The sequence below is a fragment of the Narcine bancroftii genome, chromosome 4 (assembly GCF_036971445.1).
Source record: "Narcine bancroftii isolate sNarBan1 chromosome 4, sNarBan1.hap1, whole genome shotgun sequence".
Taxonomy (NCBI): domain Eukaryota; kingdom Metazoa; phylum Chordata; class Chondrichthyes; order Torpediniformes; family Narcinidae; genus Narcine; species Narcine bancroftii.
Window position 1 is genome coordinate 83,768,795 of NC_091472.1, and position 18,148 is coordinate 83,786,942.

Here is an 18,148-nt window from a genome sequence, read left to right on the forward strand (position 1 = left end):
TATTTAAAAGCTGTGTTTAAAATTATTTTGTTTATTTATCTGTTTGCAAAGTGAACACACATCCAAATGAAATCAAAATATTAATATATTGTTGTGATGTTGTTATCAGGTTTTTAAATAATTTTATTGAACAACACTTAAATCGTACAGTTTCAATAATATTTATGACTCCATTGGAGCAGACTTAAGATGAAGATCTGACCTTGGCATTAATCAAACAAACTACAAATACAGTAAAATTAGAAACGGAACACTGAGATTTTAAATGAAATAATGGCAAAGTACCAAATTAATAGCCCAGCTTCTCCTGGGTTCCGTATGAAAATCCTGCTATTATGCAAATAGATCAAACAAGAGTCAGGATGCAGCACAAATGCAGAAAACCTGAAGTTACCAGCTGAGTTTTGCCTGCAATTTCTTGGCTTGCATTCTGCCATCTGACTCTGCATAGAGTCCAATAAAAGAACAGAAGATTGCTGAAATTCCCCAATACTCATACTGAGAAATCTGTTCATGTTAGCTTTGCAAAAGGTTTGAATGTGAAATGTAAGTTTGTGGACAAAATATGAAGAAAGGAAAATTATTTTTATTTTGTTTGTTTTTAATGTTTTCAATTATTGAACAGTTTTGATGTTTCTTCAGTTGATATGTGATATCCTCTTTAAGTTATCAATTCATCTTCAACAGTCAATTAATGTTTCTGACTGATCGAAGCTTTCAGTTTAGTGGGGGAGCTGGGATGGTTATGATGGCCCACCCACATGACTCCATTACATTGCTCAAGCCCCTGCTGCCTCCCATGGACTTTGTGATTGATTCTACCACCACAGAGGACCATCATTTATACCACCGAACAGTGCAAACAGGAACAGATCTTCAAGCTGATGATGTCTGCAGTGAACGTGATGTCAATGTGAGTTAAAATTACTTCTGCCGATGCATGCTTCTTATCTCCCTATTCCATGAATACTGCTGAGTCAGTCTGGAAGCTTCTTACATTTTTGTCCGCCTCCATCCTCCTTGCAGCCTATTTCAAGCATCAACCAACTCTCTGTGTAAAATACTCTCCACACATATCTCCTTTTTACTTTCTCTCTCTCACTCTAAATGCACTTTTTCTCATTTTTAACACTTTTTTTTGCATGGGAAAGAGATTTCAACCGTCTACTCGATGCAGCCTAGAATTTTACAAACTTCCCTCGGCCTCTGACATTCCAAAGAAAACAACCCAAGTGTGTCCAGTCTCCCATAGTTCAACTCTCTAATCCAGGCAGCATCCTTGTAAATATTTTCTGTACCCTTTTCCAAGGCTCCAGTTCCTTCCTGTAATGGGTTGACCAGAACTGCACACAATATTTCAAGTGTGGCCACTAATTTTCAACATGACTTCCTTTTTCTTGTACCTCAACTAATGAAGGCAAGCATACCATAACCTTCTTTACCCCCTCATGTTCATGCTTAGCATCTTTCAGGGAGTGGATACTTTTGATTTTCTCTCCACAGATGCTTCCTGATCTACTCAGCATCATTGTTATTTTCTTCATTTCAGACATGTAGCTGTCACAATATTTTTCATTTGACTTGCTATCTGTTTGTTTGGTTCATTGCCATAGGTGATACAGCTTATGTGAGGTGTCTTGGGATATTTTATAATGTGTGAGGCATTGTCTTTTTCAGTGTAAGTTGATGGGTGTCTAGCTCTTCCTCTGGTCTCCCGTAACAAAGGCTTTGTCTAATTCTGAAGCTGGCAGCATATTCAATGACATCAGTCCCTGAAGGACCAAATAAGAGATTTGCTGAGTGATGAAGAAAGTATCACCTTATCATAACCACAAGGTAGCTTCTCAATTTTTGTGCAATATTTACAGAAGAATGCACATCAATTTGTGCTGCAGAATTACAATCAATGGAAAGAGGCAGGGTCTTTGAAATAGTCAACTGAGTGAATAAAATGCTTTTAGTCCAAATTTAGTTCAATGCATTACTAAATGAAAAACAAATTATGCTACACTGCTTAATTTATAATCATGACCAACTAGTTCAGAAAAAAAAATAGCTGAATTTCATTTGCTGCAATGCTTCGAATGAAATTAAAGCAACAACCTATGTCACCCCATAAGACAAACATCTAAAGAAGGTGTACTCACCATAGATACCAGTGGATATACAGGGAAATGCCTGCAATTAAAGAAAATTAAATGAGAAATTGAGAAAGAACAAACAAAAATTAGAAGTTACTGATCTAATGAAGGAATTAGCACTCAGAAAAACACAGCTAGCTCAGCTTGGATTGTCTTTCAGCCAGAAAGAAGCCATACATTTGTATAATCAGGGATAGTGGAGAATGAAGATTTATTTTAAATTTTAATTAAAAAAATATTTTAAATTTAAAAATATCCCCACAGAATAACGTGAGCCCATGCTGCCCAATTACACCCAATGTTACAAGATCAAACAAGCAACCACAAAGAAGGCATATCACACAGGGGTAAAGATTAACAATTACTTTATTAACAAAAAATTCACCTTCAAACTTTAATTGAAAATCCCCCCTTTTATAACAATGCCCATTGGTTACTATGCAAATCTCTATAACAGTGTAAAACTAATAAATTCTCCAGCCTAAATATGTAATTAAAGTCTAAGTTATATTTCCAACCAGCCCACAGAAAAACTTAGACACAAAACACACAAGACTCACAAAACTTCGATCTCAACCGAAGCAAAGATCATAAACAAAATTCAGTTTGTTTGGTAAACTGAAGCCAAAAGATCTTTGAGAGAGAGAAAGAGAGAGAGACAGAGGGAGAGACAGAGAGACAGAGGGAGAGAGAGAGAGAGAGAGAGAGAGAGAGAGAGAGAGAGAGAGCACAAAATTTGAAGTTGTCTTGTGTTGCTTGCTGAGAGAGGAACAACTGGCTTGGTCCAGATCCTTCTGGCTGCCTTCGGAATGTTCATCCTTTTTGAAATTCCAACATTCTAAACTGTCCTCCAGACCATGACTCATGCTCTGGGCCTTCTTCCACTCCACAGCACCACCCAGTGGTGGTTTATCATCTAAGTCCAGAAATTGTTAGATCATTTTCTGCACATGCTCAGTCCGTCTCCCACTCTCTCAGCAGTCCACCTTCACCTTGGCTTTCGAAGGCAAACTGACACTTTTTAAACATAAAATCACACAACACATAGGCCAATACACAACACAGAACTCTGTAACACCAATTGACCCCCACTATGTATTTGAATGGTGGGAAGAAACCGAAGCACCTCGAGGAAATGCATGCAGACACGAGGAGAACGTACAAACTCCTTGCAGACAGTGCCGGATTCAAACCCTGGTCAATGGTGCTTTAACAGTGCTGCACTAACTGCTTCGCTAACTGCACCACCCTCTACATCAACCGTATTTATAAATTTTCTTTCAGGGTTGCACATACTCAATATAGAAGCACTTAGAAATTATTTTGCAAAACTATGATGCAAAACTAAATAACAATTGAAGTTAACAACAGTGTTCCATTGAAAGAAAACTGAAAGGCTCCAGATGAGTCACACTCCACAAAGAAAACAAACACTGGATTACAAATTCAGCCAATGTGACAGAAGTGGAACACACAGTAGGACTGAGAGCAAATACAATCTCCAACATGAATTAATTTCAGAAGGACCAAATGAGACTCCATGGATAGAACTGAGAACCAATCAAAGAAAATAAATTTAGAGGAGAAAACAGCAGGAACACAGCAAAGAGAAAGGAAAGACTGGTGGTTTAAATTGCATTTATTTTAATACAAGAGGCTTAATAGCTGAAGCAGACAAACAGGGTATGGATTGGTGGGGGCAGGTCGTGAATATTATAACTATAACACAAATGTGGGTGAAAGAAGGGCAAAACTTGCAGCTTAATGTTTTAATGTGCAGATGCTAGACGTGCGATAGAGGTAGAAGAGAGGGGTGGATATGATGAAGGAAGAGGGTATTTTTGTGGAATTTCTTCAGTAAGGCAGCTATACAGGAAGAATTTAGAAACAAGAAGGCAATGGTTTTTTTTGAAACTTGTTGATAAATGTATTTTTTGTCATCAATTCAAAAGCATTGAAAAGTGTTGTCAATGAAAAGAATGGGCACATTCTCTCTAAAGTTTTGAAGAATAAACGCGAACCTCTCAAATTGTTCAGTGTGCTTGACAGAATAGCTTGGCTCAAGACTCTGGAACTACCGGTAGTTGTAAATGGAGGACCATCGCCTTCCCAAGATCGTGTTATATGGCGAGCTCTCCATTGGCCACCGCGACAGAGGTGCACCAAAGAAGAGGTACAAGGACTGCCTAAAGAAATCTCTTGGTGCCTGCCACATTGACCACCACTAGTGGGCTGATATCACCTCAAACCGTGCATCTTGGCGCCTCACAGTTCGGCGGGCAGCAACCTCCTTTGAAGAAGACCGCAGAGCCCACCTCACTGACAAAAGACAAAGGAGGAAAAACCCAACACCCAACCCCAACCAACCAATTTTCCGCTGCAACCGTGTCTGCCTGTCCCGCATCGGACTTGTCAGCCACAAACGAGCCTGCAGCTGACGTGGACATTTACCCCTCCATAAATCTTCGTCTGCGAAACCAAGCCAAAGAAGAAGAAGAAGGAAAAGGGTCTAACCACTTAGGTTTGGAGTAGAATGAAATTATTTCATGGGTTGCTTTTCTTTAAAATTCTCCGACTCTGATAATAATGAATGTTCAGTGTGAGGTGCATTCAAAAGCGAAAAGCTTTAGATGGAAAGCCAGGAAATTGTCGCTGGGTTAAACTGAATGATGGATCAGACTTGAGCGACAGTATGATCTACTCTGAGTCTTGATGTTTTTACATTCTTAAAATGCCACTCTATAAATGAGTCATCTCAATCTCGTCCAGATTCCCAAATATTTGGCTATCCTGTGGATTTCATTGCTTATGAACTAAATATAATTTAAGGTTAATATTTTAATGAAAAAATTCAAAGATATTTTCCTTTTGTCATTTTCTAAATACATCATTTGGCTAATAATCAATTTGCTCAATATGACTATTTTAATAAAATAAATTTAAATACCTGTATTTTTTAACAATTTAATTAATAAAATAGGATTATTCATATTTTTAGATCTCTTGCCTAATATTGGACTCCAGAATAAGGTGCACAATTTTAAAACTTTTCCACATTTATGCATCAAATTACTAAATTCACAGCAGAATTATTGATAGTTTGAATCTGTATAGAAATATAAACTGAGGGAAGTAAAAGAGAGAGAACACACTGAACAGCTGGAGGATAGGAAAATACAGACACTAAAAAGACCTGGACAGTTTAAAATCAAAGATGAGCATTTTAAAATTGAAGCATCAACATGCGAGGAGGAGAATGTAAAGCAAGAGAAAGAAGAACAATATTCAAAAGTTTCTGTTGGGGTCTATTTTGTTGCTTTTGTGAGCAGTGTTGGCAAGTACTATTAATTCCAGAGCAGTGGTTCTCAAACGTTTTCTTTCCTCACAAATACCACCTTAAGTAATTCCTATGCCATAGGAATTTGTAAGGGTTTACTTAAGGTGGTAGGTGAGTGGAAAGAAAACGTTTGAAAACCACCATTTTAATCCTACCTAATTGACTCGTTATGTGCACAGTTTCATAACTCAAAAGGAAATGGGCCGATGACAATTTTTCTCAAGCAAAATATTTCAGTAACAATTGGGTCTGGAGCAGTGGTTCTCAACCTTCCCTTCCCACTCACATACCATCTTATGTAATCCCTTATTTAAGAGCATCTATGGCATAGGGATTACTTAAGGTGGTATGTGAGTGGAAAGAAAAAGTTTGAAAACCACTTTTCTAGAGCAGTGGACAAAATGCTAGAAGAACTCAACAAGTCAGGGTCCATCCATGGAAGATAATAGATAGTCACTACTTTAGGCCAAAACCCTTCATCATTTATTGCCCCAAAAATTGTCTGCTTATTGCCTTCCATGGATGCTGCGTGCCCTGCTGAGTTCCTCCCCCAGTTTATGTGTTGCTCCGGTTTTACAGCATCTGCTGTCTCTCCTGTTTATCATGATTAATTCTAGGTTCTCATTATTGTTTGAGAATTCTAATTGAGAGTAGGATATCAATGAAAGTGAAGTTTATCTCCTAGCACTCTTACATTTTCATAATGTACATTTAATATACATAATGTAGAACTGTCAACTCTATTACCCAGAAACAAAAAAAATCTAATATTTCATACAGGATTCATTTGCACTTCATAGATAGATGTTAATTATACATTCAATCCTGGGTTATTTAGAGAAGTGACTATGGCAAATAATTTTAGCATTCAGTCCACAGAGACCTAATTATTTTGATAATATTCACCTTTAAACAAACCACGCTCATTTTTCTTTATTTCATATTGAAGAACACTTTAATTTGCTTTTTTCGGATTAACTCTATAGTGATCAGAATTCAAAAGGGGCAGAGAATTTTTTAAATCCCTTGGCGATGCACATCGTAATTACTAATGATTTCCATGATAGCAATGTGTTATGGTTGCCAGTGACTGCTCGTAAGGGGTCTGACCTCATTTGTATAGGTACAATGAACAACTGCAAAATTATTAAAATTAACTGCTAATCCTTGAACTTCCTCATAAGTAATTGAAGCTACAGAGGCAATCACTCCATAGATCTTCAGTGTAGCAATTGATACATGCTGAAAGTCTCCTTCTTTTCGCATCAATGGCAAACACTTAATCTCTGAAACATATCGTGCAACTACACAAACGGCACCTTGTCCAATTTCCAATTAAGAATTTTTCATGACAGATCTTTCCAGAAAACACAGCAAACCTCCAAAGATGATCATGTTTTTGGTTTAATCTTATAATTCCCAGCTAATATTACTTCAGGAATGTAAATATAGAATTACACTACTCCTGTTTTCCCAATTTCAAAACTGCATGAAAGAGGGAATATTCCATCGATGCTCTGAAATGAGGAAATTGTTTAAAAAGTGCTGTAATTTGTGCATGGTCAAACCAAAATGTATTCAAATAACCTTGAATAAAATCTGGAATGCGCACTTGATTATACATGTGAATTGTTTGATTACAAATTTAAAACTGGAGCACAGGGGAAAATAAAGGAAAAAAAAACTGTCTTTGTCCCAAACATTATGGTGTGCACTGTAACTATTGATCATGAAGTAGCTGGACTAACAAATAACATAATAGAGGTATTGCTTTAAAGTAGAAAATGTTCAGATGATATTGAGCTGTTTACCTTTGATGATGAATATAATTCATTGCCACAAAGGAGAATGGAATAAAAAACCGTTGCAAATTTGTAACAGAACATTATTCAATTAAACAAAAAATAGTGCACCCTTTTAAGGAGAACACTGAGTGTTGGAAATGGTTGTTATTTACACTGAGAATGAGCTGGCACTGAAACTTTAGCTTGAGTGGCAACATTCTGTGTAGCAAGCACACATGGCAAATTGTATTTACAATTTGCATTTGAAGGACTCTGAAACTGCATGATGGAACACAATAAGCCATGTCAACATTCTGGTGTGGTCTTACTGCTGACTATTCCTGAACAAATTCCACAATGCAGTTTTTTTTTTAATTTAAAGATACCTCAGGGACTACTTATGAGATGCATGTCCCTGCCTCAGCTTCAATCTACTTATTAGAGAGCTCCAGAAAGCCCATTTTGATTTTAGATGAAATAAAAGGAGGTGCCATAATTTTAACAATGTACCTTTCGTTAGTGTCTTCAGATTCTCTCAAATAGTTGCTTCAGAATATTTTAGGGAATAAATTTATGGCACTCAAGACACAGCTGATATAAAGTATGCTGAAACAGAGCAAATGTCTCTGCATTTTGAAATATGCCTGACATGGTGGCATAGCAAATAAGTCGTCCGTTGGAATACTTCTGTGAAGGTAACAAGAGCTGTGGAAGCCTTTGGAGAAACATCCATTACAATACAGATGAAGACCTACATAAAAGACTTGGTTGACCTATTCACTCCAGATGGTAAGACTATGGAATAACTGCATCATGTAAAAGAGAGCTTATTCCTGAACCAATTAACCTGGGCTGAAATGCAGAAGGGTAGCAGGGTTTTGATCAAAAGTGGCTGAGAATAATAAACCTGTTAATAGTAATGACTTTTGGGGGGGGACACAGTATAAGAGACAGATTGAATCAAAGTGATTCATTGTTAAAATTGGATACCAACCCAGAGAACAGGTTTTATTTCTGATTTGTCAAGAAGTTATAACTAAGTGTTTGCACATTGTTCAAGCAAATATTCATCAATAATGTATTACCTGATAAACAGATAATTCATAGCACATATAATAATGATCACTGTACAAGTTGTGATGAAAACTGTATCTGGGAGACTTCTCTGCATTTGCTTGATTGCTTCAGGTGCAGAGATTGAACAAATTTCGACCAACAACCACTGTTCAGTTGGCATCTAATTTTGATTAAGAAGTTTAGGGGATCATGTCTCAAACAAAAATTGAAGCACCAAATTCTGGACTGACATCTTATTAAGATGCTGATGAAGTGTGAGCTTTTAAGTCTCTGCTGGACTGTACCACTATGCAGGTTCTCACAATTGGCAGTCAAATGAATAGTCGATATAATTTAATTTGTTAACTGAAAAAGTCAACCTTCAGAACTGCAGTTGCACACAGATATACCAGCCTAGATTGTATACTCAACCATAAGCTTCTGACACCAAAGCAGCAGGCAGGTCATATAAACTGTTCATTAAATGCCAGCACTTGGTTGAATTATAGCAGGAAAAAGTATGGGAAATTCTGCTACAAAACTCTTCATGGAGAACAGTAAACAATTCAAAGAATTCAATTAAAATTGTTTAGTAGACTTTAATCTAATAATTTGGTATCCTTTTATTTCTTCAATATATTTTCCTTCAAAAGAAAATGACTGATAATGTCATCTGGAAGTTGCCGTCTCTGAGGGGCATCCTTGGTATAATGGAATGATAGACAATCTATTCAAGGTTTGACAGATTTCTGTAAATTAGGATGTGAAAGGTGATGGGGGGGAAAGCAGGAGAGTGGAGTTGAGAAGAAAAATACATCAGCCATCATGTGAAAGACAGAGCAGACTACATGGGCCAAAATCTACTACAGTCTTATTAAGGTACTAAAACATCAACCGAGATTGGAGATGTGGTCAACTGATCATTCAATTTCCCTTCAAAAATGTGTAAAAACACAATCTTCTTCAGATGCGACACTCCAGATAAAACTTTTCCCTTCAAATTTAATTTTTAATTTTTAAAAAATACAAGCTCCCTTCAGAATTATACAATATTTAAAGTAATTGTCTTCTGAATTATTATATTAATTTTAAGAACAATAGAGAGAAGGTGCAGACCATATAGTCTCTCAATGCCTATTCTGCCATTTTATCAGATCATGGCTGATTTCTCTTTCAGGTTCATTTTCCTTCATTGTCCTCATTTTTACTGATTCTTTCATAATTCCCTTCATGTCCGAAAATTATCAGTATCAGCCTTGAAAATGAATGAACACCAACTCTGGGTACGAAATTCAAAGATTCACTACCCTCTAAATCGAAACTGGCTGTTATCTGGAAACCATGCCCTCTTGTGCTAGACTCCTCAGACAGTTGTAGCCTCTTTTAGAACTTGCCTCTCTTTCTTTTCAACACTTCTCAAATTCTCTTAATTAATCAAACTTCATATAACCAAACTTAACATTGTGACTATATTTTGCAAAGTTTCCAGAACAATAATAAAATCTATCGATCACATCCAGTAAGGCCTTAAAACACTCAACAGATCTTCTAATTCTGCTCCTGCAACCCTCTTGTATAAAAGATCATCATGTGGCTACCTCTTCATTCCACATCATTTCATGGCCCAGTTTACCAAGAATCCTTTTTATACCAACATTTACAAATTTGTAACCGTTTTATTTTTTTATATTTTTGCCATCAATGTGAATAAATGTATGCCTTTCCTCATTGTACTGCATTGTTTTCCCACTCATTTAGTCTGTCTATTTTCTTTTGAAAATCCTTTGCCTCAAATCTTTCCATTAGCAAACTGCCAGGAATCCAAATAATTACAAAGCTGCTGTTGAAAAGTAAATTATAAAGTACCAAGTAAATTGTCCTTTAAATACCAAAATAGATGCTGCCTCACTTTAAGAGCATTTTAAAACATAAAACCATATTTTCCACAATAGAACACCAGATTGAAATCTAGCTTTAAATGTGTTTCATGTTGTCGTCTGTCATGAACGTGGGAAATTAGATGGAAGAAGTTATCATTCCAGAAGCAGGAAAATTGACAACATGAATAATGTCACAATTTCAAGAACTTTGAATCCCCAGAATGGCCAGAAAAATTCTCTATATTTAGCCACATCTGTGAGATCTCCAAAAAAGCCATTTTAATTTACTTTTTGACTTGTATAGAGTGTTAAATGATTGAGATCCTGAAAACACAGAACAATTTATACTACAAGCAAAGATATACAGAGCAGTTTCTGTGGATTACATAAATCATAAAACTGTAATTTAAGATCAGTGCTTGACTTCTTTGATCAACCCATGTCCTTCACCATGGGTGTGGTTCAAATGATGTTTCTCAGTTCCCCATGTTATCAATAGCAATTGATGTGGAGCTATTTTCAAGGTAGGTGGGCTATGAATGTACAGAATTTGGCATCATAATTTTGACCAATTTATTCCTACCGTTCATTATTTCATGAAATGCATTAGAGAATGCAGAGGGCTGTCAGCCATTAATAACCCAAGTGGATTATCTTATTGAATGGCAGCTTGAAACTGAGTGGATGTAAGTACTCTGAAGGCAGAATATTTATTCTATTGCTATCAGATCAATGAGTGATTGGGTGGAATGGAGGATCTAATCAGGGTATAAGTAAATAACTCAGTGTAATATTAATCACAGAGAGAGTAGAATTGCATGTGTAATTGCACCCATCAGTATCAAAAATATATATTTAACTGTTTAAAATGGGATTTTTGTCAGTTTTATGCAAGTTCAAAGACACAGGTACCACAACATTATACCTAAATTGTAAAGTGTTTTATTTCAATCAATAGTTGTCTGATATTAATGGCGTTTTACTTTAAAGCCCTGCAGTGTTCTTGCATAAATTAAGATCCGCATGCCTTACTTTGACAGATGACTGGAATGTGGCAGACTGAAATGTGATTGCACTTTAATTTGCTGAGAGGAAGAAAATATTTTATGTTTGCACATTAATTGAATGGAGAATAAATGCATTTTTCAACCTTGAAAATAATGCTATCTCCAAGCAACACATCCAATACCTGATTTCAAAAGGTAATTAGTTGATGAAAAAAATACATCTGGATTTGATGATCATCCAACCCTCCTCACAATTACCTCTGAACACTAAAAACTACTATTTGGAAAGACTGCTTATTCTCCAGTGTGTGTTTGCAGAAAGACATTGATAACAAATAAAAAGTCCTAAAAGATTATCAGTGACTCAGTTAACATTCTGTGTGTATTCAGCTTGCCAAACTACTAAATCTCCTTTGATTGACTCTTTTTTGTTGAGAAATACTAATTCCTTGCAAAGATGAAAAAGACCGTGAACAGCTTTTGATAATTCCTTTGCACTTCAACTCATTAAAGCACCCCTAATTAAAGCCCAAATCTAAAAACTGGGAGATTTTTTTCATGTTTTTTTGTCTCCCCTCTGCCCCCCACTCCCTATCTGAATAGCTCCATTTTATAATTTCATAAGTGCATTTCAAAAAGTTAATTCAATAAAGTCAAAACGAAATACCATAGTGGAGACACGCAGTAGCCCACAAAATGCCCGATGGCCACGCAAACCTGGGGGTGACACCAGCTGTCGTACCAGGTGACCTCCGTACAGCGGGAAGATGGGGAACTCTGGTGGGAATGTCGGCCAATACCAGGCCGGAGCTCCAATGACACAGGGCCCTAACATTAATGTCTAAGGCCCATATAAGCGCGATGGCCAGAGCAATAAACCAGTCTCACTTTCCAAGGCTTTGGTGTGTGTTTCATTCTTCTCCACACTTGTGTAGCACGAATGCTATATTGGTGACCCCGACAGGTCCAACCAGCAGTTGGATCTGAAGATGACTGATCAAGCTGAGCCAGCAACCATCCACGAGGTCTTTTGGGTGACACGGCCATGAGTGGTTGGAGCAGGCCTAAGCTCAGTTCCAGCTTCAGCACTTCGACGGCATCCACACCTACTACTTCTACATTGTGAGTGCCCTTAATCAGGATACAGCGGCAAGAGTCGTAGATTTCCTATGGCGGCCTCAGGAGCAAGGCAAATATGCTGCCTTCAAAGAGCAGTTAACCTCCAGTTCTGGGCTCTCCCGGCACGAGCGCACCACTCAATTGCTGCATATAGACGGATTGGGGGACAGGGCCCCATCTGCCCTCATGAGCAAGGCGCTCACTCAAACCGAAGGCCAAAAGCCTTGCCTGTTCTTTGAGCAGATCGTTCTGGAGAAGCTTCCTGAGGATATTTGACTCTTGCTCACAGATGAGGACTTCAGTGACCCTCGAAGAGTCACAGTTCAGGTGGACATGCACTGGAGAGCTAAGGGGGACACCAGCACCATTGTAGACCACATCAACAAGCCCCACAAACAACCGTCTGCGAAATCAAGGCCAGCGGAGATTCAAGTAAACACCCCAGTATGCTACTCTCATCAGTGATGGGGTGTGGATGCCCTTCAATGCCACCCACCCTGCAGGTTTATGGGAAATGCCCTGGCCAACCATCATTGATGTCTATGGCAGTTGGCCCATGTGATAGCCTCCTCCACGTCTGGGACAGCTAGTCAAGCAGGGATTTCCTGGTCAACACTGGCACTGAGATAAGCATCCTACCCCTCGCAGGCCTCAACACCCAGAGTAGGAAGCAGGGCCCAGCACTGAGGGCAGCTAACAGCTCCTCCATTTGGACCTTTGGGATCTGCACCATTCCCCTTCAGTTCGGCAACAGCCGGTTTACATGGATCTTCAGTGGCGAAACCGCTCCTGGGGGCCGACTTCCTTTGGGTTCACTGCTTGCTGATTTACCTCAAGGGACCTTGATGTATGCCAGAACATTTCAGTCTCTGCCTCCAGGGGAAGCCAAACTATCCACTCTCGCCTGGACTCTGTAACACTTTTGGACAATGAATTCGTCCACATCCTGCCGGAGTTCCTCTCGATAGTGGCACCGTAGTTCTCCACGGCCAACCCAAAGTACAGGGTAAGGTACCACATTTTGACCAAGGGCTCCCCACTCCATGACAGAGCCTGCCGAATCCCTCCTGAAAAGCTCAGCCTGGCAAAGGAGGAGTTTTAAGAAAATTCAGGAGTTGGGGATTGTGCGGCGCTCCAACAGTCCCTGGGCCTCCCCCCTCCATAAGGTGCCAAAATCAGCAGAGGGTTGGACACCATGCAGTGACTACCGCCGCCTCAATGAGGCCACCATGCTCAACAGCTATCCTGTGCCACACATCCAATACTTTGCTCCCAACCTGCACGGGGCACAGATGTTCTATAAGGTGGACCTCATCTGGGGGTAACACCAAATCCCAGTTCACCCCCAGAACATCCTCAAGACTGTAATCATAACCCCTTTTGGCTTGTTTGACTATGTCTGCATGACCTTCGGTCTAAAGAATGCAGCACAAACTTTTCAGCGGTTGATGGACGCAGTGGGCCAGGACCTCCCATCTGCGTTCATCTATTTGGAAGATATCCTCATCACCACCTGAAGCCACAAAGACCATGCCACTGACCTGAGACAACCGTGCACCCATTTGAGTTAGTTCAGGCTGACGATCAACCCCGCAAAGTGCCAATTCAATCTTGACACTTTTCACTTCCTGCGGCAAAGGATAAACAGACACAGGGCCACACCCTTCACTGAGAAGATTGAGGCAGTCCAGCATTTCCCTAAAAGGAGTACAGGAATTTGCCGATATGATAAATTTTTACTACAGCTTCATACCGGCAGCAGCACACATCATGCACCCCCACTTTGTGCTGATGGCAGGCAAGTCAAAAGACAGTATTTGGGACAATGAGTTCTCCAGGGCATTCCAGAACAACAAAGATGCTCTGGCTAATGCCATCCTCCTGGTCCACCCCTGACTGGAGGCACTTACCGCCCTGATAGTCAACACCTCCAGCACAGCGGAAGGGAGTGTACTGGAACAGCTCATTTAGGGCCAGTGGCAACCCCTGGCCTTTTTCCGCACGCACCTCCATCCCACCCCACCCCTGAGCTCAAAATACAGCACTTTTGACTGAGAGCTATTTGTGCTGTACCAGGCGGTAAGACATTTCCGTTACTTTTTGGAAGGCTGGCAATTCAAGGTCTTCACTGATCACAAGCCACTGACCTTTGCCTTCCACAAGGTATCGGACCCATGGTCGGCCCAACAACAAAGACATTTGTCCGAAGTGTCCAAATTTACCAAGGACATACAGAATATTGCAGGGAAAAGCAACTTGGGTAGCCAATGCTCTGTCACACTCCACAATCAAGTCGATAGAAGCCCTGTCCATGCAGCAATAGGTCCCTGAGATCTCCACGTATAGGACAGCCATCTCTGGCCTCAGGGTGGAGAATGTCCCTGTCAGCCCAGGTAACCTGAAACTGCTCGTGCAATGTCTCTACCAGCCCCCGCCCCATTGACCCAACTGCATGGAGGCGCCAAATTTTTGATAACATCCACAACCTGGCACACCCCGCAAACAAAACTGTGGCTAGTAGGTTTGTCAGGCATGACCTCTGTAAGCAAAGTGCAGGTTCACACAAGAGCGCCCACACAGACTTTTGAGCCAGGTTCAACCATGCACACATCAACGAAGTGGGCCCATTATCAGTTTTCCATGGGGCAAGACACGTCTTGACCATGGTTGACTACTCCATGAGGTGGCCAGATGCAGTCCTACTGGGTGATACCACTACAGAAACCTGCACCAAAGCACTGATCAATACATGGGTGTCCAGATTCAGGGTCCCAGAGCACCTAACCTCGGACAGGGGGGCACAATTCAACTCTGGGCTCTGGCCTCACTGTTTAACTTTTTGAGGACACAGAGCTCCATCATACCATGCCGTATCACCCTCAGGCCAATGGTTGGTGGAGCGCTTCCACAGGCAGCTCAAAGCAACTTGATGGCCCAGCTCAAGGGTCCCAAATGGGTGGACAAACTGCTCGTATTGCGCAGAAAGAGGACTTGAATGTCTCAGCAGCAGAGATGGTCTACGGCGTGCTATTGGCCATTTACAGGGAGTTCCTGGCACCCAATAAATGCCTGGAAGACCCTGGGCAACCTTCAAGAACTTGCGGCAAAACCTGGAGTCCCTGGTCCTGCAGCAACTCCCACCACATGGCTGGCCCAAACATAACGTCCCCTGGGACTTAAAGACTTATCAGTACATGTTTGTGAGAAGGGGTGCACATCGGCCGCCCCTACAATAACCCTACAGGGTCATCATGGACAACAGCTCCATCTTCGACCTCGATATTGGTAGTAAGAAGGAGACATTCAACCACCTGAAACCAGCATGTCTTGACTGTAATGAGCCAGTCTCCACTCCTACCCCGTGACACAGGGGGAGACTGTCCAAGTGTATGAACAACAGCCCAGTCATCAGTATTGGATGGGGGGGTGGTGGGGGTTCGTGTAGCAGCTGTGCAAGGAAACAGGGACCAGTCCGCAAAACGGCCAACAAATGCGGCAACCACGCAGACCTGGGGGTGACACCGGCCGTCGTCTAAGGTGACCTCCACATGGTGGGAAGATGGGGATCTCTGGCCAACCCGAGGCCGGTGCTCGATGATGCAGGGCTTGGTGTCATTGCCTGGGGCCCACATAAGCGCGACTGCCAGAGCAATAAACCAGTCTCATTATCCAAAACTTTGGTGTGCATGTCGTTCTTCTCCACACTCATGTAGAGTGAACACTGCAATACAACTTAAAAAAAAACTGACAAGTCTAAGCATTGGCATAGACACAATTGGGTGCAAAGTTTTGATCATCTTCATCCTTCCACCATTGCAACTCAATCCAAATATATCCACCTGTGTGAGCTAATAAAGAAGTCACTATTTTAAGCAGTTCCAACTGAATGGATAACTCAGCAATTCATTTGGATGTCAAAGGAATGCATAAACTGGCACAAGCATTTCAATCTTAGTGAGAAGTTAATGTGAAAAGAATATAAATCCATGCATGCTTTATAGACTCCACTCCAAAGCCAAACACAATCAGCTGGAGGAACACAAGAGGTCAAGCAGCATCAGGCCAACCAGACAGAAATGGAATAATGCTGGTGCCAGGGTAAGTACAGAACAGAGTCTGATCCACATAATCAACAAAAGACAGACAATAGCTGGCACCCATATGAGTGAGTTTCCTTTGATTTGAAGCAAATTGAAAGCAAAGTTATTCAGGGTGAGAACAAGTTCTACGAGGCAGATGAGGGTGATGGTGGAGGGAAACTGGTCAGATCATTGCTCCAGGAAAAACCAGAGGGCTTTAAGAATTTCCTGATGGAAAATGCAGGGATACAGAGATTGAATATCCACAGGGAAGATTAAATGGGAAAAGTAGGAAATTGGAAATTGTGAACGTGTGAAGGGGTGGGTGGTATCCCGAATGTAGGTAGGAAGGGACTGGACAAGGTAAGAGAGGATGGGGTCAAGATATGAGGAAATAAGTTCGGTGGGGCAAGTGCAGGGAGAAACAGTGGGCTACCAGGTCTGTCCAGTTTGTGGATATTGGACAAGAGAAAGAAGCAGGAAGTGAGGGTTTGGGGTACCATCAAGCTGTGGAGGGGAGATCTCCTCATGTGCTGAAATCTGTGACAGTGTGGGATACCATGGCCTGGTTTTTGTTGGTCAGCTCATTATCCAGGGGTAGGTATGAAGATGTATCCAAGAATTAGTGTCTGGCCTTTGCAAAGAAGAGCACTATAACACCCACTTTGTCTTCAGGTTTGATGACAATGTTTGAGTTCAAACAGAACAGGGATAATGTTCTTCCTGTCCTCACCTTTTACTCCACCAGCTTCCACATTAAGTGCATCATTCTCCATCATTTCTGATGGCTACAGCGAGACACTACCTCCAGGCACATCTACCCCTCCCCACTCCTATTTGGCTTCCACAGAGATCGTGCCATCCCTTCCCACCTGCCTCTCTGTTACCCCAGTATTTTCCCTGGAACCACTGGAAGTGGTCTTACATCTCTTTTCTCACCACCATTATCCAAGTAGCCCCAAACAGCCTTTCCATCTGAGGAAAAGATTTACATGCACTGTTAACCTCATCTACTAGATTCAGTACTCTCAATGTTGCTTCCAATGCAGACTTTGGGATTGTTTCACAGAGTATCCACACACTGTCCACAGTGGTCATCTGAGCACCTGGTGGAATGCCATTTCAACTCTCCTTCCCATTCCCACATTATCTGTCCCAGGCCTTCTCCACTGCCAACGTGTGCCCCAACATAACTTTGAGGAACAAAACATATTCTCCCTGGACAGCCGGCAGCCCAGTGGTAATGAACATGTTCAAATTTCAGGTTGCAAGATCTCTCTTATTCTGCCCCAATTTTGCTCTTCCCCTTATCTCCTCTTTTTGTTCCCCTTCTTAACCACTCTTACTCAGCTCCCAAAACATTCTCATGCCTCCCTCCTCTTTATTTTCTTCCCCCTACCCCACCCACTCCCATTTTCCCACTTAATTCTTTCACTCTCTCCTCTCCTTCCCAAGCCTATCTTTGGTTCCATGATATGGTGGCCATTCCAAAAAATTTAGAAGATTTAAATGTAATTACAAAAACTACAAATGCAAACACACTGTTTATTTACATGACCTCCTTTGGAATGGCTATCCATCTAGTCTCTCCTTCTCAATGATCAAATTTGAGCACTGGCTGCCTTTGTCTTCCAATCACCCACTCTGCCCTGTATAACTCATTTTCCTCCACCTGACCTGCTTTTCTTCCCTCTCTCCCCCTTTGGCATCTGCCACTCCTCTGCTTCTGACCATCTTATTTCACC

The 18,148-nt window shown here is 40.9% G+C and overlaps 1 protein-coding gene across 4 annotated transcripts in view; it reads right to left on the minus strand.

Annotated features, from left to right (window-relative positions):
• The window catches only part of macrod2 (mono-ADP ribosylhydrolase 2), a 1,543,249-nt gene that overhangs the window by 496,921 nt on the left and 1,028,180 nt on the right, over nucleotides 1-18,148 (minus strand). For all 4 annotated transcript variants that reach the window (XM_069931826.1, XM_069931823.1, XM_069931822.1 and 1 more), the window contains exon 8: nucleotides 2,148-2,178. In XM_069931826.1, coding sequence (XP_069787927.1) covers nucleotides 2,148-2,178 — 31 coding nt within the window. The remainder of the gene's footprint in view (nucleotides 1-2,147; nucleotides 2,179-18,148) is intronic.